The 22,582-nt window shown below is 41.2% G+C and overlaps 1 protein-coding gene across 1 annotated transcript; it reads right to left on the minus strand.

Annotated features, from left to right (window-relative positions):
* Positions 1 to 21,195: 21,195 nt before the first annotated feature.
* Positions 21,196 to 21,993, minus strand: LOC110924243 (cyclin-K-like). The gene has a single exon (XM_022168273.1). The coding sequence runs from the start codon at positions 21,991 to 21,993 to the stop codon at positions 21,196 to 21,198; it is 798 nt and encodes a 265-aa protein (XP_022023965.1).
* Between the last annotated feature and the right edge of the window lie 589 nt (positions 21,994 to 22,582).

Below are 22,582 nucleotides of genomic sequence, written 5' to 3' on the forward strand. Positions count from 1 at the left end.
AGTTACCCTCACAAAAGAAATCCCAAAAGAGTGTAATATACCCAGCCGGAGCATCCGCGGCAGTCTGTCCCTCTTCAGGATACAGAGCACCACAGCTTTCCGGAAATTTCAGATTTCGAATCAAACCATCAAAGGCCGTTTTAGACCACTTTAATGGTGGAAGAGCAGTTGACATTTCTTCAGCAAGATCCTCGTGGTGTTCTCCGGTCGACATAAGAAGGGGCACATATAAGTTTTTTCTCAAAAAGAACAAAAGAAGGGAAGTTTTCAAAAAACTAATGATTACCCAAAAGGAAGAGTCCCTCAATCGTTATATATACTCATCGCAATAAATGGCATAGGAAACCGCCACAGCAACTTTTTCGAAAAACACAGTTCTCCAGGCAGATTAGAAAACAGTAACTGACACAAACGTGCCTACAAACGCGCGTGTAAGACACGTACAGCAGAAATAACTGACAATGACAGACTGTGTCACACCCCGATTTCCACGTGTTTCACCGGTGGGCCCGGTGGGGGATTACAGTGACGTAGTTGGCAACAATATAGTCAAACCACACAATATTTAAATGCACAGCGGAAGTATAAAGATAGATATATTTCAACTATCGAATGTAATATCCAAGTATCACAAGTAGTCGAAATAAATCCACAGGAGATCAAAATAAAAATAGAAATATTGTTCAACAGATAGTGGCATCCCAAGCTTGCGAGACTCTAACGATGCTAAGGAGTGGCCAGCCTATTTCGTGTAGAACCTGCCTTTAATCTTTCGGGGAAAATACGTCAGTTTACACTGGTAAATACATTCAACCGACACTTTTGAAAAAGGTTTAATAAAATTGATTTGAATGCACAAGGCACAAACTCTTTATAACTTGGGATAATTTATAAATTAAATCTTGTAAAAGAATTACATGTTCACTATGCGTTCAGTCGCCCGGGTCGTGCCGGGTTTAAGGTTAATAGACACGCCACATAGCATAAAGCCGTGGCGGGAAAACCAACGGTTATACCTTTATAAATATAGACACATTGTCGGGTTCACGCCTACACCCGCGTGTCGAGGTCGTGGCCATTTCGTAAAATGATGCCAAGGATATCTGGGACATGGTCATTAAGCTCCCAAAGCCGTAAAGCCAACAAAACAAATTTTTAAACGGGTCACGTTGATAATACCCAACTACTAATGAGTTGGGGTCAATTTCCCGACCAAGCGGTATTTTTATATACCGTAACCCAAGCCCGCATAACGGAAAATAAGTTAAAAGTATTTACCTGAGCAAGTAATAACCTCAATAAACAAATGCAAGTATCTTTTACTGGTCTCCTATTCTGGAACAAAGGTTTATAACAACCTATTAGAATCCTAACGGGTCTTTAATTTAGCCTTAGCTTAGACCCGTCAGTTTCAAAGGATAAATACGGTTTAATCGCGTGAAAGGCGAAAACCGGGAATGGAATGTGGTTTAGACCCAACAAGTTTGAAGACTTGTTTTATATGGGTAATATAAACACATTCTGGATTTTGAGGTATAAACGATAAGGTTTGACCCGTTTCGGCTAGTTTATGTAAACTAGTTACACAAACCGAACCGTGCGCGCAGAAGGCGTAACGGGTAACCGTAAGAGTCCTACACAGGTTTCCTAAGTCAATATGCTTTAAAGAGGTTGTGGTATCAGTAGGATACCTTCCATAACGCCCGTAACGAGTTTAATTCCAATATATGCCCCGTAGGGGTAATTCGGTCATTTTAAAGATTATAAAAGAGGTTTCCGAGTTCTACAGGAAATCTGAGTTTTCCGAACAGTTTATAAAGTCCAAAATACTCTATTTATTATTTAAAATCAGTAGCAACTGGAATCGGGTCAAAATACCATGTAGAACTCAAGTTATGTCTGAAAAGGGTATATTCGTTAATTACCGAATCGATGCCATAACCGCAGGTTATGAACAGGTTAAAAATAATTAAAAATCTTTAAAAATCTCAAAATATTATTTTACATCAGTTTGTAAAAGGTTTGGTGTCGAAATTTGGGTTTAGATAGGCTTTATGCTAATTGCGCCGTTTAATTACTAAAGTTTCCGTAATTGCGCTATTTAGCATAACTCCTATTCTAGACCTCGGATTGACGTGAAATTCTAGGGACATGCTTAGAAATCAGTAACTAAGGTTATTGTCCTTTCACATATCCAAAATTCTTGTTTTAAAGTAAAAAGGGCGTTATGGTCAACTTTTAAGCTTTTAACGGAATGTGCGAAAGACTCGGACAAACAACGAACCGGTCACAGAGGGTTATACCATCATGTAACCTGGTCCTAAGAGAGTCCTAAGGCATATCTAAATCATACCATAACGGGTCAGAACTGAAGTCAAAGCAAAAGTCAAAGTTTTGCGACTTTCGGTTCCGAACCGGGTCAAAACAGTAAATGGTCGGATCAAACAAGCTTAGACCATTTATAATACTTATTATCATGTTGTATGAGTGTTAAAACAGGTTACACGTCATCTACATTACTGATTATGCATAAAATCGAAAGTTAGCATTCTGTTGACTTTTTCTAAGCAAATTTGACTCGACATTTGGACTAGTTAGAATGGGAATCAGAGGGTTCCCTTTTAAGGGTTTAAAGCCCACATGATTACCAACATATAACTACCTTTGATTCGGCTAATCACTGGACCATTTGTGATTAACCGTTAAGTCAACCGTTAATTACGACGGATTGACTTTTAGGCTATATCTAAGCAAAACTTAACCAAGAAAGGGTGGAGCATACTTACAAGATTCCTATGCACGACTTGTGAAGCTTAGAGAGAATGCTTGAGCTTCAGAAATGATCAGAAAGCAGAATGAAGGTGTGAAGAACTTGGTTGCAACTCATGGCCCTTTTATAGTAAATTTGGGACCTTAGATCATTGCCACACAAGTCTACAAGTGTTCTTAGATTACCAACATGTGTCCCTGAGTGCTAGGGGATGTTTAGGGGGCGCCCATGCTCTCATTATTGCTCAATAAGTCGGTTAAAACACCAAACAGTGCTTCTGTCCACGTTTTCTGCATCTGGGACATTGACGCGGCCCGCGTAAGAGATCACTTAACTTTTACGCGGGTCGCCAGAATCCTTCTGACAAGCCCATATCTTCTACTGTGCTCGCGGCCCACGTAAAGTCCCTTAATTCTTTTACGCGGCCCGCCTGAGACCTATTTTTCAAGATTTTCAAATTTTTTTTAATAATTGCAGTTGGCCTTTCGGTTTCGAAGGGGTAACTTTGCACTTTGGGCCTCTTTTATTTATGTATGAGGGCCTCTTGACTTTTACCCTCACCGGTAAATCCTCGGTTAACTTATTATTACCCGAAAAGTCCTAATTTTCAAGGTTGACGCTTTTAACCCCTCGCATACGAATTTGATCATAATTTTCTCGTTTTAAAACGGAACGTTGCGAAATTTATATCGTACATTTTTGTGAGCGTAATTTACTGTTACAAAGTCTTGGGTTCGTTAAAGGGTCACTCAGAGGTATAACTTAAACATGTTGACACATTTAACCCCTGTTAGTTTGTAATCTCTCACTTTCTTCCACATTTCGTTCCGTACGATCCATGATTTATTCGTTTGAAGGTACGAGCATCATTTAGGGTTACTGTACAGTATATTTATCCCTTGTTGACATTTTGAACCCTTGAATTCACATACTTTCCATGTTTGTCAACTTTAGTCCTTATTTAGTATTTAATACCACGTGTAAACCTATGACACGTGTCAATACTTTATTGGACGCAAAATTTCGAGGTGTTACATCCTCACCCCCTTAAAAGAAATCTCGACCTCTAGATTTATTGAAACAAATGAGGGTACTTTTCTTTCATCGTGGATTCTACTTCCCACGTGTACTCGGGACCTCTACGGGCATCCCATTTTACCTTCACAATCGGTATATACTTTCTGCGAAGTTTCTTAACCTGTCGTTCCTCGATCGACACAGGTTTTTCAACAAATTTTAAACTCTCATCGATGTGTACATCTGTATGCAGTATAACCAGTGATTCATCAGCGAAACACTTTTTCAGATTACAGATGTGGAACACATTGTGAATACCATTGAGCTCTTCCAGTAAGTTTAATTTATAGGCAACCGATCCGACACGTTCGATTACCTCGAAGGGCCCAATATATCTCGGGCTTAACTTGCCTTTCTTACCGAATCGCATCACCCCCTTCCAGGGCGATACCTTAAGCAATACTTTGTCGCCTACTTCGAAATTGAAAGGTTTACGCTTCAAATCTGCGTAGCTTTTCTGTCTATCTCGAGCAGCTTTCAATCGATCGCGAATTTGGACAATCTTGTCTGTTGTTTCAAATATTATATCAGGTCCTGTCATCTGGACATCTCCAACTTCTGCCCAACAAACGGGCGTTCTACACTTTCTACCATATAAGGCTTCAAAAGGAGCAGCCTTAATGCTTGTATGGTAGCTGTTGTTATAGGAGAACTCGACTAATGGTAGGTGGTTATCCCAACTGCCACCTAAGTCGATCGCACATGCACGAAGCATGTCTTCCAGCGTTTGGGTTGTACGCTCACTCTGCCCGTCTGTCTGAGGGTGGTAAGCCGTACTGAAGTTCAAACGTGTGCCTAAAGATTGTTGGAAACTTTTCCAAAAGTGTGACGTGTATCTGGTATCTCTATCAGAGATGATAGATACAGGCACGCCATGAAGGGCTACAATCTTCTCTACAAACAACTGGGCTAGTATATCGGAGCTATGAGTCTCCTTTATGGGTAGGAAATGTGCTGACTTAGTCAGTCTATCAACTATTACCCATATTGTATCGTTTCCTTTCTTTGTCTTTGGCAACTTGGTGATGAAATCCATCGTCACCATTTCCCACTTCCACTCAGGAAGTTCAGGCTGTTGTAGCAAGCCTGACGGCTTTTGATGTTCAGCTTTTACTTGCGCACAAGTCAAACACTTTGCTACATAGGTGGCTATAGACTTCTTCAAGCCTATCCACCAAAAGTTTGCCTTCAAGTCCTGGTACATTTTAACAGCTCTAGGATGAATGGAATATCGGGAACTGTGGGCTTCCTGAAGGATAACGTCACGAAGACCTCCATAAACAGGAAACCATATCCTTCCATTCAATCTCAGAATTCTGTCTTTGCCATAGGATAACTGCTCTTCAATTACTCCTAGCCTTTCGTTAGGATAGTTAGCTTCTAACACAGCTTCCTTCTGTGCAGCTAACAATCTCTCATTCAGGCTGTTCTTGATTTCAATGCTCTTGGCATTGATCCTAATTGGTTTCATTCTTTCTTTTCTGCTCAAGGCATCTGCGACTACGTTGGCCTTGCCTGGATGGTATCTTATTTCACAGTCATAATCGTTCAGTGTTTCCATCCAACGTCGCTGCCTCATATTCAAATCTTTCTGATTGAACAGATGCTGAAGGCTTTTGTGATCAGAATAGATCACAAATTTTATGCCATATAAGTAATGCCTCCAAAGCTTTAGTGCAAATACAACGGCACCCAACTCCAAGTCATGGGTGGTGTAATTCTTTTCATGCACCTTTAATTGTCGTGAAGCATAGGCAATCACCTTGCCCTTCTTCCATTCCTTCCGGCAATGTCAACACAGGAGCATTGCTTAGCTTCTGTTTAAGGATGTCGAAAGCTTCTTGCTGCTTAGGGCCCCAATTAAACTTTATATTCTTTCTAGTTAAAGAAGTTAGGGGTGCAGCAATCCTGGAGAAATTTTCGATGAAGCGTCTGTAGTATCCTGCTAGACCTAGGAAACTGCGAATCTCCGTAGGCGTCTTCGGCTCCTGCCAATTCATGACGGCTTCAACCTTGGCGGGATCCACTTGGATACCACGCTCAATGACTACGTGTCCAAGGAATTGAACTTCTCGTAGCCAAAATTCACATTTAGAGAATTTGGCGTAAAGCTTTTCCTGATGAAGCAATTTAAGAATACATCGAAGATTCTTCTCGTGGTCAACTTGACTCTTTGAGTAGATGAGGATGTCATCGATGAAGACAATGACAAATTTATCCAAATAAGGTTTGCAAACGCGATTCATGAGATCCATGAATGCGGCAGGTGCATTAGTGAGCCCAAAAGGCATCACTAGGAACTCGAAGTGACCATAACGAGTCCTAAATGCAGTCTTGTGCACATCATCGTCTTTAACCTTCAATTGATGGTAGCCTGACCTTAGATCAATCTTGGAAAAGTAGCTCGCTCCTTGCAACTGATCGAACAGATCGTCGATCCTGGGCAAAGGATACCTATTCTTGATTGTAACTTTATTCAGTTCACGGTAATCGATGCATAGACGCATCGAACCATCTTTCTTCTTGACGAACAGGATTGGTGCTCCCCAAGGAGATGAACTTGGTCTAACAAAACCTTTGGCTAGCAGATCATCTAGCTGTGTCCTCAATTCTTTCATTTCCGTGGGTGCCAATCTGTAAGGTGCTCTCGCAATAGGCGCGGCTCCTGGAATGACGTCGATACTGAATTCCACTTGCCTATCTGGTGGCAAACCAGGCAGTTCTTCTGGGAAAACTTCAGGATAGTCAGAGATGACTAGGATGTCTTCAATCTTGGGTTTCTCCTCACCGATAGTCACCTGTGCCATATAAATGACACATCCTTTCTTCAAACATCTGGATGCCTTTAGCATAGATACTTGTGCAGGCAATCCATGTCGAGTATCTCCCTGGATGGTAAGCAGTTCTCCAGACGGAGTCTTGATTACCACTTGTTTCTTGTTGCACACAATTTGGGCTTGGTTATGCGATAACCAATCCATACCCAACACTACGTCGAAACCAGTGAGTTTAAAGGGTAACAGGGATAAAGGAAATGAGTGATTCCTAATGGATATAACACATCCATCTAAAACAGTTGAGACTGTTCCCATAGTCCCATCAGCTAGTTCTACTTCATATTTCACATTCAAGGTTTTAACAGGTAATTTTAACAACTCACAAAACTTATCATCCACAAAGGATTTATCTGCTCCAGAATCAAATAACACTCTTGCGAATACATCATTGATAAGAAACGTACCGGTTATGACGTTGTCGTTCTGGATAGCCTCTTGAACATTCATCTGAAAGACCCTGGCATTGGTCTTTTTCCCATCTTCAGCCTTCTTCACTATCTTCGGGCAATTAGTCTTGATGTGCCCTTTTTCGTTGCAACTATAACAAGTTGCATCCTTGAGTTTCTTGCACTCAAAAGTCCTATACTCAGAGGACTTGCATATCCCACATGCTTTCGGCTGGGATTTCTGTTCATATCTGCACTTTCCGAAGTGGTGCTTCTTGCAAACATTGCACTTGGGCCTATCGCCCGACTGTCGGTCATTTCTCTTGGTCTCCGATCCCTTCTTGTGGTCACGATTCCCCCGGTGCTTCTTGCTTGACCTACGTGAATCATCATCTTCACGATTCCTCTTCTCACCGTCAGCATTTCTCAATGATCTCTGCCTCACTGCATCCAGTGTGAGAGACAGAGATATATCTGCCACGGATCTAAATGTAGCAGGCTGGGAGGCCTTCACGCTAGCCTTGATTTCCGGGGCCAAACCCCCAATGAAACGTGCGATCCGTTTAGGTTCTGGGGTCACAAGGTACGGAACCAATCTTGACAGAGTGTTGAAACTCGTGAGATAAGCCTGGCAATCCAGGTTCTTCATGACCAGTGATAGGAAATCAGATTCTATCTTCTCAACCTCGTGCTGAGGGCAGTAGTTTTCTTTAATGAGAGCAATAAATTCCTCCCATGTCATGCTATACAAAACAGCCTTCCCAGAGGCTTGAACCAATGATCTCCACCAAGCTAGGGCTTCACCCTTAAATGACTGCGATACAAACTTCACTACATCCCTCTCGGCACAACCACTAATGTCCACCACTGTGTCCATTTCGTCTAGCCAGGTCATACAATCCACCGCGCCTTTTTCCCCAGTAAAATCTCAGGGCTTGCAGGAAACGAAATACTTATACGTGCAACCCCTGGCGCGAGGTGCATCATCGATCATTATCTTCTTAGGACGGACACTATTCTCATTTGATGAGTGTCTATCGTCATCCTTCTTAGGTTTAGACTGGGTCAAGCGTGGTTTGCTGTGATGCTTAGAATGGGTTTTTGGTTTAGAGTGTGGTGCAGACCGGGTCCTGCTTCGAGACACGCTATATTCTTCGTACTGCCGATCCAAGGCCGTCTTAACAGCGTTGTCTACCAAAGCTTTTAATTCAGCGCCCGTTATATTAATTTGGGCGTTATCATTGTCATTTTCCTTCGGATGACTATTATCTCCATCTGGGGCAGCCATTGTAATCTTGATCTGCTACAAAGAATATGACATAATTTTATTTAGGAATTTATTATGGAATTATCTTTTATGGCAATTCATTAACCATGGTAAACATAGACCATGTTTGGTTAATTTGTTACTCACTTTTATTTAGGATTCGAATATAACTTATCCTATTTACAAACAATATTGTTAGTGGCACAAAAGCCTAGTCACAAGGACGTTTTATATTATCAGCCAGGATTTCAGAGAATCAAGGCATGAAGGTCTGAACCTAGTTCTTTTTACCTTCTCTGACAGGAAGTCATAGACTACAACTGTCTCTTGTCTTATATGACAATAAGTATGGCCCGTAGGCATTACATCACTAATGGATGTTTGATAAGTGATCATCTTAATTGATGATTTAAACCCATGATTTATAAATCATTAATTTAGGTTTTTGGAATCCCTTGAAGGATTCTTTATATAGGAATGACACGTGTGATTTTAACGAATCACGTCTGCCAAGAAGGTTAACATGTTTACAGAGGTTAACAGGAATCTGAATCTTTTAAATCAGGTCTTACCATCTTGGCCGGGTCTTATAATGACACCAGGCTAGGTTTCACCATTAAGATTCTTTATTTAGGCAGATTTATTTAAAAGGAATGATTTTTTATTTATTTATTTCATATAATTATGCATATTATGATAGAGATGAAATTTATAAACTTAACATTCCAATACATATAAAAAGATTACATACTGCCCTAAACGGGACTTTGAAATAGACAAAACACCTACGCAGAGGTTTTACAGAAAACAAGTCCTCGCAGGGACCAAATACATGGATAGATGTCCGCACAGGGACAAAAAGATAAGTCCACGCAGGGACTGAAAGGCAATTGTCCACGCAGGGACTAAACACAATAAATGTCCACGCAGGGACTAAAACAAATAAATGTCCACACAGGGACTTGATTAAAATAGGAAATACAATAGAACATATAAAGACTAATGATCGCGCTTCTTCTTCCCCTTTAACAGGTTTGCTAGGCCTTTAAGGAATCCACGATTATTCTTACGTTCTTGCTCAAAGTCTCATTCTACCCTATTTAAACGGTGAAGGATTTCTTCCTGCTCCGGTGGGGAAAAACGTGGCTGCTGCGACGGTTGTTGAACCGGAGGTCTAGTAGGTGCTGGATACCCATGAGCTGCGTATCCTAATCCCCAAGGATTTCCATAAGGTCCTTCGGGATGGAGAGCGTTGTAATTGGCCGCTACTACGTATGGGTCGGCATCCGCATAATTATAGTGAGTGTGAGTTGGCAACTCAAACGGGTTATACGCTGTGGAACCGGCGTATGTTGGTATTGGGTTATCATAGCTGAATGGTGGCGGAGGTGGTGCAACTGGTGCAGAATTCACCTCTGCAGGGTGGTTCGAAGGTTCACCCATTTGTGGTTCTTTAGGCAACGGCGGAAAATGACTTGCACTCGAGTGGCGAGGGGTGCTAAAGTGGAATTCCCCTCCTCATGTGGACATCCGCGCGCCTGATCTCCTACGCCTTGGCAGATCTGGAGGTGCTTGATGAACTGGTGGCGGTAGAGGCGGTGGCGTAACTGCCATGAAACGCGAATCCTCGGAAGGATCCTGTTGCTGTTGCTGCTGGTGAGGTGATGAATGGTGAGAGGGTGTAAAGTACCACTCGCACTAGTTAAACCTCGCCTGGTAACTGTCGGGACCCCTATCAGGGACCCTGATAGGGTGTTCCATGAAAGGATGACCCATCAAAGATCTCGATAGGATGGTTGGGAGTATCTCTTGCGGGTTCGATGGGATCCGTGTCCTCGTCCATATCCATCGCATTATCTTCGGAGAAATGGTCTTCAGGTCCTAAAGGGTTATAACCTATTGGTTCTTGGACGTAATCAGCCGGGTTGAACTGGCCTTGGAAGAAAGGAGTGGGATCGCCATAGGAACGGTGCGAAACAGAACGCTGGAGAGGTATAAACGAAGGTTGAGGGCTACTGGGCTCGTTTTCCGAATTTGGTCCAAAAGAGTGACGGTATGAAGGTGTCGAACTATGTGAGGTAGACCGTCTTGCGGGCTCAAAGAGGTTCCTCCTACGCCTCTGAGGTTCTTCGCTCCTTGTACTGGAAGGAGCTCGCATATGTGAAGGTCCGGCCTCGTGATCATTGTGAGTAGTGATCGGCCCTTTGCCTCTTCCTCCCCTTCTAATAGCTGGTGGCATATTTCCTGCTTAACAAATTTTTAAATCACAATAAACAATAAAAGACAAACTGGAATAACAATTCGAATTTGTCCTATGTTCTTGTCTAGACTCGAGTATGTGCAATTGTGTCATTGAGATTAAGCACATAAGGATAGTGTTTAATTCACTCAACCTTGGCTTTGATACCAACCTGTCACACCCCGATTTCCACGTGTTTCACCGGTGGGGCCCGGTGGGGGATTACCGTGACGTAGTTGGCAACAATATAGTCAAACCACACAATATTTAAATGCACAGCGGAAGCATAAAGATAGATATATTTCAACTATCGAATGTAATATCCAAGTATCACAAGTAGTCGAATAAATCCACAGGGGATCAAAATAAAAATAGAAATATTGTTCAACAGATAGTGGCATCCCAAGCTTGCGAGACTCTAACGATGCTAAGGAGTGGCCAGCCTATTTCGTGTAGAACCTGCATTTAATATTTTGGGTAAAATACGTCAGTTTACACTGGTAAATACATTCAACCGACACTTTTGAAAAAGGTTTAATAAAATTGATTTGAATGCACAAGGCACAAACTCTTTATAACTTGGGATAATTTATAAATTAAATCTTGTAAAAGAATTACATGTTCACTATGCGTTCAGTCGCCCGGGTCGTGCCGGGTTTAAGGTTAATAGATACGCCACATAGCATAAAGCTGTGGCGGGAAAACCAACGATTATACCTTTATAAATATAGACACATTGTCGGGTGTACGCCTACACCCGCGTGTCGAGGTCATGGCCATTTCGTAAAATGATGCCAAGGATATCCGGGACATGGTCATTAAGCTCCCAAAGGCGTAAAGCCAACAAAACAAATTTTTAAACGGGTCACATTGATTACTAAAGTTTCCGTAATTGCGCTATTTAGAATAACTCCTATTCTAGACCTCGGATTGACGTGAAATTCTAGGGACATGCTTAGAAATAAGTAACTAAGGTTATTGTCCTTTCACATATCCAAAATTCTCGTTTTAAAGTAAAAAGGGCGTTATGGTCAACTTTTAAGCTTTTAACGGAATGTGCGAAAGACTCGGACAAACAACGAACCGGTCATAGAGGGTTATACCATCATGTAACCTGGTCCTAAGAGAGTCCTAAGGCATATCTAAATCATACCATAACGGGTCAGAACTGAAGTCAAAGCAAATGTCAAAGTTTTGCGACTTTCGGTTCCGAACCGGGTCAAAACAGTAAATGGTCGGATCAAACAAGCTTAGACCATTTATAATACTTATTATCATGTTGTATGAGTGTTAAAACAGGTTACACGTCATCTACATTACTGATTATGCATAAAATCGAAAGTTAGCATTCTGTTGACTTTTTCTAAGCAAGTTTGACTCGACATTTGGACTAGTTAGAATGGGAATCAGAGGGTGCCCTTTTAAGGGTTTAAAGCCCACATGATTACCAACATATAACTAGTTACCTTTGATTCGGCTAATCATTGGACCATTTGTGATTAACCGTTAAATCAATCGTTAATTATGACGGATTGACTTTTAGGCTATATCTAAGCAAAACTTAACCAAGAAAGGGTGGAGCATACTTACAAGAGTCCTATGCACGACTTGTGAAGCTTAGAGAGAATGCTTGAGCTTCAGAAATGATCAGAAAGCAGAATGAAGGTGTGAAGAACTTGGTTGCAACTCATGGCCCTTTTATAGTAAATTTGGGACCTTAGATCATTGCCACACAAGTCTACAAGTGTTCTTAGATCACCAACATGTGTCCCTGAGTGCTAGGGGACATTTAGGGGGCGCCCATGCTCTCATTATTGCTCAATAAGTCGGTCAAAACACCAAACAGTGCTTCTGTCCATGTTTTCTGCATCTGGGACATTGACGCGGCCCGCGTAAGAGATCACTTAACTTTAACGCGGGTCACCAGAATCCTTCTGACAAGCCCATATCTTCTACTGTGCTCGCGGCCCATGTAAAGTCCCTTAATTCTTTTACGCGGCCCGCCTGAGACCTATTTTTCAAGATTTTCAAATCTTTTTAATAATTGCAGTTGGCCTTTCGATTTTGAAGGGGTAACTTTGCACTTTGGGCCTCTTTTATTTACGTATAAGGGCCTCTTGACTTTTACCCTCGCCGATAAATCCTCGGTTAACTTATTATTACCCAAAAAGTCCTAACTTTCAAGGTTGACGCTTTTAACCCCTCGCATACGAATTTGATCATAACTTTCTCGTTTTAAAACGGAACGTTGCGAAATTTATATCGTACATTCTTTTGAGCGTAATTTACTGTTACAAAGTCTTGGGTTCGTTAAAGGGTCAATCAGAGGTATAACTTAAACATGTTGACACATTTAACCCCTGTTAGTTTGTAATCTCTCACTTTCTTCCACATTTCGTTCTGTACGATCCATGATTTATTCGTTTGAAGGTACGAGCATCATTTAAGGTTACTGTACAGTATATTTATCCCTTGTTGACATTTTGAACCCTCGAATTCACATACTTTCCATGTTTGTCAACTTTAGTCCTTATTTAGTATTTAATACCACGTGTAAACCTATGACACGTGTCAATACTTTATTGGACGCAAAATTTCGAGGTGTTACAGACTGTCATTCAGGTTTACTGTTCCAAGTCTTATCCAAGACCAAAAATTTACAAAACCTTTACAAAAATCAGAATGAATCTTCCTCCGGAAGATACCCTCTCACTTTTTCATAGCAAAAACATTTCCCTCTCAAAAGTCCAGTGCTCCACTTACTCACATAAGTACAACACTAGACTGGGGGGACTTGAAGGGGTAAGGTCCCAAAAACCCCATAAAAGGCGATGGGAACCATACCAAAACCTTACAGATCAAACCTTATACCTTGCGCGGCCGCGCACTGGTCTTACAAACAGAGATCTAAGAGCAGTCAAGATGTCAACACTTGTGCGACCAAAGGGAATCATAAACCTTTGCGCTTTCTCCCATAAATAAAGGATGAAAATCCTGAGATAAATACTCCCGCCTTTATAGCCAGACTTGGATATTATTTACTCAAACTTGAGAATTATTTTCCACCTGTCTCCACACGATAAAGGTGACACACCAGATTACAGCAGTAATCTTCTAGAAGGGATACAATCGTGCACCACCAAAACGGTTACAACCGAATGGACACGTGTCATCATCTCATACGTCCCTAAGGTCACAACAGAAGTATGCAAATGGAGAGTAATCTCCATTTGATCACTTTACACGTGGCTTATCCCCAGCCTTAGATCTAAATCACGATCTGTGTGCTCTCACCTCAGATCAGAAAGCTTAACGGAAGGAAATGTAACCGCTTACGGGTTAGCATCTTCCGTTAACTTTTCATTAACAGGTTTTCCCGCCCAAATGACTCTCGGCTATAAATAAGAGATAAAACCCAGGTACGACACAAGCTACACACACTTCCCAAATTCTTAATCTTCTTCTTCATACCAATACTTATTCTCACACCGGAGTCGAGTCAAGGAGAGAACCCCTTTTCTCCCCTTGACGAGGCTAACGGTGCTCTTTTTTGCAGAGCTATCACAGGAGAAGGTCAATCGGATCTGAATCAATCGAGTGGAAGCTAACCTTTTATGCGGATTCAAACCCCCTAGATATTTCGGTTCCGACCATTTATCTAGTGTTCCTTCACTTACTGTTTAGTTATATAAATTAGCTTATAAAACATCAGTGGGTAACAAGTTTCATATGCCAAAAATAGTTTTGACCCATACTTAGGTGCTAAGAACGCTTAAAAGTCGGTTTAAAGGGATATTCGGGTTAAAATAGGAAATCTGAGTTTTTGATCAGTTTATAAGGTTCAAAATATCTTATTTATCATATAAAAAATTTGACATCAAAATGTTATGTAAAACTCATTTTATGCATAAAAAGGGTAAAACCGACAATTACGGATTTCGAGCTATAATCCTATGTTATGCTCAGCCTAAAAATAAATAAAAATCTTTAAAAATCCCAAAATATTATTTTACATCAGTAGGTAAAAAGTTTAGTATTAAAAATCGGGTTTAGATAGGCTTTATGCTAATTACGCCATTAAAATAACAAAAAGTTCCTTAATTACGCTATTGAGCATAACTCCTAATCTAGACCTCAAACTGATGTCAAATTTTCGGGACATGTCTAAATATCAGTAGCAAGGTTGTTAGTCCATTCACATTGCTAAAAATCTCAGTTATATGTCAAAAGGGCGTTTATGGCATTATTAAGCATAATTACGATCAAGTGCATATAATTCAAACCATTAGGCATCATGCAATATAACTTCAGAGGGTTATACTACTGAGTATGTGGTCCTAATGGAAGCTTAAAACATGGGAGAATTAAGATTGAACGGGTCTGAACTGAAAGTCAAAGCAAAAGTCAAGCTTTTGGGATTTTCGGTTATAAACTGACCTTAGACTATTAATTGCCGGGTTAGGACTGATAAAACATGTTTTAATATTAAATACCAAGTCATTAGAATGTTAAAATATAATTTAGAACATCTGCTTTATTAATTTTAATCATTTGTAAACATTCTGTCCAGTTTGACTTTTTGTCAAACTACTTTGACCCGACAATTGATCAGTCAAACGAGATAATTAGGAGGTGCCCTTTTAAGGGTTAACCACCTACACTAAGATGGTTCCATAACCACTTTCAATTTATCAGTGGCTGGATCATATAAGATTAAAATGAAAGTCAAACTTAAATTACGATAAGTTTGACTTCTAGGTAAATAAGCTACTTAAAAGGACTAAACAGGTAATTAGGAGCTTACTAAAGGTCCAATCTGTCTTTTCTACACTTCTAAGTCTTCTCCAAGTCCTTGCAAGCTCCAGAGATGAGTGCTTCAATAATGTTGCAATTGTGAGTTTTGAGAACTCAACACCAGAGGTAAAGCTTTCGGGAAAATGTTTAAAAGGTCACTCAGAGGTAAACTTAACATGTTAACACGTTTACTTTCCTTAGCTTTATTATCTTTCATATATATACACAAACTGCTTCTTATATTCAATTAATCTTTCGATTAAGAATATATTATCCACGTAGTGTTAATCAGAGGCCCTGGTTTGGCATGTTGACATTTTAAGTCCTTCAAACAAAAGTTTCCACATGTTTAAAGTTTCAGGACACGTGTCTATACATAATTGGACACGTTTTTACGTGGTGTTACATCCTCACCCCCTTTAAAGAAATCTCGACCCCGAGATTTACTGGAATAAGTGAGGGTACTTTTGTTTCATAGTGGATTCGACTTCCCACGTATATTCCGGACCTCTGCGAGCATCCCATTTGACCTTTACTATAGGTACATGCTTTCTTCGGAGCCTTTTAACCTGTCGATCCTCGATTGATATAGGTCTTTCGACAAATCTTAAGCTTTCATCAAACTGCACGTCTTTATGGGACATGGCTAGAGATTCATCGACTAGGCATTTCTTCAAGTTACAAATGTGAAACACATTATGAATTCCACTTAGCTCCTCTGGCAGGTTTAGCTTATAAGCTAAACTGCCGACACATTCAATAATCTCGAATGATCCAATATACCTAGGGCTTAACTTGCCCTTCTTACCAAAACGCATCATACCTTTCCAGGGTGACACTTTCAGTGACACTTTATCGCCTACCTCAAACTTTAGAGGTTTTTGCCTCTTATCAGCATAACTTTTCTGCCTATCTCTGGCAGCTTTCAGGCGATCACGAATCTGGACAATCTTGTCCGTTGTCTCAAGGACTATATCAGGTCCTGATAACTGAGCTTCTCCTACTTCTGCCCAACAGACGGGCGTTCTGCATTTCCTACCATATAATGCCTCAAAAGGCGCAGCTTGAATGCTAGTATGGTAGCTATTGTTATAGGAGAACTCGATCAATGGCAGGTGGTCATCCCAACTACCACCTAAATCAATAACACATGTACGAAGCATGTCTTCCAAAGCTTGAATTGTACGCTCACTCTGTCCATCAGTCTGCGGGTGGTAAGCAGTACTAAAATTCAAACGTGTACCCAGAGATTGTTGGAAACTTTTCCAAAAATGAGAGGTGTATCTAGTATCTCTATCTGAGATAATAGACATCGGTACGCCATGAAGAGCCACAATCTTATCAATGTACAACTAGGCTAACTTGTCGGAGCTATGACTCTCCTTAATGGGCAAGAAGTGTGCTGACTTTGTCAGTCTATCAACTATAACCCATATGGTATCATTTCCGTACCTTGTTTTAGGTAACTTGGTTATAAAATCCATAGTTACCATCTCCCACTTCCACGTAGGGAGTTCTGGCTGTTGTAGAAGACCGGATGGCTTTTGATGTTCAGCTTTAGTCTGAGCACATGTTAGGCACTTAGCTACATGTGTGGCAATAGATTTCTTCAAACCTATCCACCAACAATTAGCCTTTAAATCTTGATACATTTTGCCACCTCCGGGGTGAACTGAGTACTTAGAATTGTGGGCTTCCTGAAGGATCACATCTCAAAGTCCTCCTTGAATAGGAACCCAAATTCTTCCATTCATTCTGAGGATTCCATCCTTCCCAGGTGTTAACTGTTCAGCAGTTACACCTAATTTTTCATTTGGAAGGTTAACTTCCAAAACAACATCTTTCTGTGCAGCAAATAGTCTTTCATTCAGACTATTCTTCAACTCAATGCTCTTGGCATTGATCCTAATCGGTTTAACTCTTTCCTTTCAACTTAGAGCATCCGCAACCACGTTTGCTTTACCTGGATGGTAGCGAATTTCACAATCATAGTCATTCAGAGTTTCCATCCAACGGCGTTGTCTCATATTGAGCTTTTTTTGATTGAACAGATGTTGGAGACTTTTGTGATCCGAATAGATCACACATTTAGTTCCATACAAGTAATGTCTCCACAATTTTAGTGCGAATACAACAGCACCCAACTCTAAATCATGGGTGGTGTAATTCTTTTCATGCACTTTTAGTTGTCGTGATGCATAGGCAATTACCTTGCCTCGCTGCATAAGTACACACCCCATGCCGGTGTGTGAAGCATCACAATATACAACAAACTCTTCAACTCCTTCTGGTAAGGATAACACCGGAGCATTGCTCAATCTTTGCTTTAGAATCTCAAAAGATTCCTGTTGCTTTGAACCCCAGTCAAATTTCACATTATTACGCGTTAAAGAAGTTAAGGGTGCAGCTATTCTTGAAAAGTTCTCAATAAATCTTCTATAATATCCGGCTAAACCCAGAAAGCTGTGAATTTCCGTAGGCGTCTTAGGTGCTTCCCAATTCATAACAGCTTCTACCTTGGCAGGATCCACTTGGATGCCCTGCTCACTAACAACATGTCCAAGGAACTGGACTTTGCGAAGCTAAAACTCGCACTTGGAGAATTTGGCATACAATTTCTCCTATTGAAGCAGTCCTAAGATACACCGAAGGTGCTTTTCATGCTCAACTTGGCTACGAGAGTAAATAAGTATGTCGTCTATAAAGACAATGACAAACTTATCTAAGTATGGTTTGCAGAATCTATTCATGAGGTCCATGAATGCTGCAGGCGCATTAGTGAGCCCAAAAGGCATCATAAGAACTCAAAATGTCCATACCTTGTTCTGAATGCCGTCTTTGGTACATCCTCAGTTCGGACCTTGAGTTGATGATACCCAGATCTCAGATCAATCTTCGAGAAATAGCTCGCCCCTTGGAGTTGATCGAATAAATCATCGATCCTAGGCAAAGGATAACGATTCTTGATCGTTACCTTGTCCAATTCACGATAATCAATGCATAAGCGCATTGATCCGTCCTTCTTTTTCACGAACAGTATTGGAGCTCCCCAGGGCGAAGAGCTGGGTTGAATGAAACCTTTCCCTAGTAAGTCATCAAGTTGCTTTCTAAGCTCTTTCATCTCCGTAGGTGCTAGACGATACGGAGCTCTTGCAATAGGTGCAGATCCTGGTAGAATGTCTATCCTGAACTCCACTTGTCTCTCAGGAGGTAATCCAGGTAGCTCATCAGGAAAGACATCAGGATACTCTGAGATGATTGGAACGTCTTCAATCTTTGGCTTTGGACCATTCACAGTCACTTGTGCCATATAAATGACACATCCATTTTCCAAACACTATGATACCTTGAGAATAGACACATTGCTGGGCAATCCATATTGTGTATCTCCCTGTATAGTGACTGATTCACCAGAAGGGGTTTTGATAATAACTAGCTTTTTATCACAGGCAATCTAGGCTTGGTTATGAGACAACCAATCCATGCCTAAAACTATATCAAACCCAGCCAATTTCATTGGCAAGAGGGATAGCGGAATAGAATGATTCTTAATGGACATTGAACATCCATCAAGAAGAGTGGAAGCTGTTTCTAAGGTACCATCAGCAAGCTCTACCTCATATTTTATGTCTAGAGTCTTAATAGGCAAATTCAATATCTTACAAAACTTATGGTCTACAAAAGACTTATCAGCACCGGAATCAAATAAGACTCTAGCATAGTTATTATTGATGAGGAAGGTACTTGTTATGACGTTCTCATCGTTCACCGCTTCCCTCGCTTGCATCTGAAAAACTCTTGCATTTGTTTTCTTTGCCTCCTCGGGCTTCTTCGCATTCTTGGGGTAATTAGTTTTGATGTGCCCCTTCTCATTGCAACCATAGCAAGTTGCATCTTTGATATTCCGGCATTCAACAGACTTGTGCCCTTTCTTTTTACAAATCCCACATGGTTTGGCCTGTGGGTCTTGGTTGCACTTTCCAAAGTGCCTTTTATGACAGGTCTTGCACCTGGGCTTATCATTCGACTGCCCCTTTTTGGAACCCCCTTGCCCTTTTTGTTCGATTGAGGAGACTGGCCATCCTCTCTTTTCCTTTTCCCTTCATCAGTAGCCTTCTTCGCCCTACTCCTCACAACATCCAAAGTGAGGGACAATGACAGATCCACAGCGGATCTATAAGTGGCTGGTTTAGAGGCCTTAACGTTTCCCTTTACTTCAGGGGCCAGGCCACCAATGAAACGCGCAATGCGTTTGGGCTCAGGAGTAACTAAATAGGGTACAAGCCTTGACATCGTGTTAAAGCTTGTCACATAGGATCTACAATCCAGATCCTTCATTACCAGGGTGAGGAAATCAGTCTCTATCCTCTCTACCTCATGTTGAGGACAGTAAATGTCTTTCACCAAATCAACAAATTTCTCCCAAGAAAGGTTGTACAAATGAACCTTCCCGGTGGCCTGCACTAACGCTTTCCACCAAGTGAGGGCATCTCCCTTGAAGGACTGTGATACAAACTTCACTATATCCTCTTTAGCACATTCGCTGATGTCTATTACAGTCTCCATCTCGTCCAACCATTTCATACAATCAATCGCTCCCTTCACCTGTAAAATCCCTCGGCTTACAGGAGACAAAGTACTTATAGGTACAACCCTTGGTGTACCTAGGAGTCGACTCGAGGACTATCTGCCTCTTGGGTTCACTACCGTGGTTAGATGAGTGCTGAGACTCACTTTTCTAATGGGTACGAGGTTGAGAATGAGATCTCGAATGAGTTTGAGACCGAGCAACACTCGGCTCTTTAAACTTAGCATCTACCGTCTGAGAAACTGCTGCGGTGATCAATGCTTGCAGTTCGGCACCAGTGATATTAATCCTGGTGTTGTTCCCGTCTGCAGGATGACTGTTTGCTTCATCCGAGCCAGCCATTTCTGAATACTATATCAAACAATGATAATATTTAAATTATATATATTGATTCATCGCATTGATGATCAGATGGTCATGGTATTATTAAACCATTTAGACCGTTTTAAGCAATAATTAATAATCAAACAGAATATAATATTCTTTATATTAATTAGACAGGGAAATTAAAATTTCACAACTGTCAATGTCGTATAAGACATTTTAACATTAGGCTCGTCTCGAAGGACATTTAAATAGCTTAGAAAGCTTGTCACAGGGACGATTTAAAACCTAATCAGCGATCTCTTGGATCAGTGATCTTTTAAGGGTCGAACAAAGTTCATTGCGCTTTTGACAAGAAGTTTATGAATAGAACTTTCGTTGTCCTTATTACACCCTTGCTTATAATCATACATCTCTAATGGATGTCTAGGTGTACACATCATATTGATGTTTATTAGCCATGATTCACATTGATCATTTAGGCTATATATAGATGACTTGGAAAAATCCAAGTACATTATTGAAGCTTGTGTGGTTTCTCGTACCGCACAGCTAGGAATGTTAACATGTTTTCAAATGTTAACAGAGATTTACTATCTTAAAAAGATTGTACCATCATAGCCTGTTAATACTTTGGCTAGGTTATACCTCTAAGAATTTCTTTGGCGGATCAATTATAAATTGAAAAGATATATCATGATGTAATAAATACATAATTAAAAATCAAAGATAAACTTCATCAAACTTGAAACGAGTACAAGTGCCCTAAACGGGTCTTAGAAAGAATAAACGGCCCGCACACGGGCTTACAGAAATAGGAAAATACGTCCGCGCAGGGACTTTAATACAGAAAATAAACTAATGTCCTCACAGGGACATGATTACAAACAACATAAGAAAATTAAACAAATCCCTACTTCTTCTTTCCTTTAAGAAGGTTTGCAAGAACCTTCATAAAGCTACCATGCTCCTTCTTGTTTTTCTTAGCTTCGTGTTCAACCTTGTCTAACCTCTCAAGGATTTCTTGAGTTTTCTGCTGCTGGAAGGAAGGAGGTTGCTGGTATGGCGGGTATTGATAACCCTGTACTGGGTATCCAGTTGGATGAACTTGAGGGTAAGAAGAAGGGTAAAGGTGATGGTATTGTGCAGCTGTAAGGTACGGGTCTTGAGTTCCGTAATCCGATGGATATCCCGATGGGTTTTCAAAAGGATTGTACCAAGAAGAACCTGGGTAAGTCGGGATTGGGTTGTCGAAACCCATTGGCGGCTGAGGTGGCGCATAAGGAGCTGGCGGAGGATCAATCTCCGGTGCCACATTCGAGGGCCCACCCATTTGGGGGTCTTCTGGAATAGAAGGATAAGAACTCGAACCCTGAGGAGAACTGAAACAAGGTCCTCCTCGCACGGATATACGTACGTTCCTCCTTCGCCTCGGAGGCTCGGGAGGTGGCTGTGGTGGTTGCTGAGGCGGTTCCTCAACAGGAAGTAGTGGTGGTGAAACTGCCTGGAGCTGGGGTTCAACCAAAGGTGGTTGAGCTGGAGAGCTATGGTACGAAGGAGTAAAGTACCAATCAAAGGTGGCCATCCTCTTCTGGAATGAATCGGGCCCACGGTATGGTGATCCCTGAAATGGAGATCCACTTGATATGCTTATTGGGTGGCCCGGTGTTCCAGTCTGCATCTCCGGATCTGGGTCGTCATCCATCTCCATTTCGTGAGGAAAATGGTCCTCAGGGCCCAAAGGGTTGTAGCCAAGGAAGTCATTGACATAGTCATTCGGATTGAACTGTGCTGGCGAATAGGTAGAATCAGAATGGTGGAACGAATGGGAGTGCAACGAATGGTACGATTGGTGAGACTCGTGTGAGTGATTGGAGTGTTGGGAATGGTGCGAGTGTTGGGGCTCGTCTGGGACAGGCGGCCCAAAAGATGGATGGAAAGAAAGTGAAGAACTTAACGAGACAGAATGTCTCGCCGGCTCAAAGGAGTGACCCCACAGATCGTGTGAGTCAGAACTAGAAAGGGACGCAGACGGAGTGCGTCGGTGCGATGGTCCTGCTGCTGATGGTCCCCCTCACATGGGACCTTTTCCTCTTCCTCTAACTCTGGGAGGCATTAAGGTAAGCTTCCTGATAAAACAAGAATCAAAACAAAATAAAATACAAACAGCAAGGAAAGTTAAGAATAAATCCTAGGTCATGGCCTAGACTCGAAAGTCTAAGGAATGTGCTTTATTGTGTCATTGAGATTAAACACAAAAGGTTAGTGCTTAATTCACTCAATGTTGGCTCTGATACCAA

The sequence above is a fragment of the Helianthus annuus genome, chromosome 17 (assembly GCF_002127325.2).
Source record: "Helianthus annuus cultivar XRQ/B chromosome 17, HanXRQr2.0-SUNRISE, whole genome shotgun sequence".
NCBI classification, from domain to species: domain Eukaryota; kingdom Viridiplantae; phylum Streptophyta; class Magnoliopsida; order Asterales; family Asteraceae; genus Helianthus; species Helianthus annuus.

Bases quoted from the DNA above. Each gene is read 5' to 3' on its own strand.
- LOC110924243 (XM_022168273.1), bottom strand. From the start codon at position 21,993: ATGGAGATGGATGACGACCCAGATCCGGAGATGCAGACTGGAACACCG.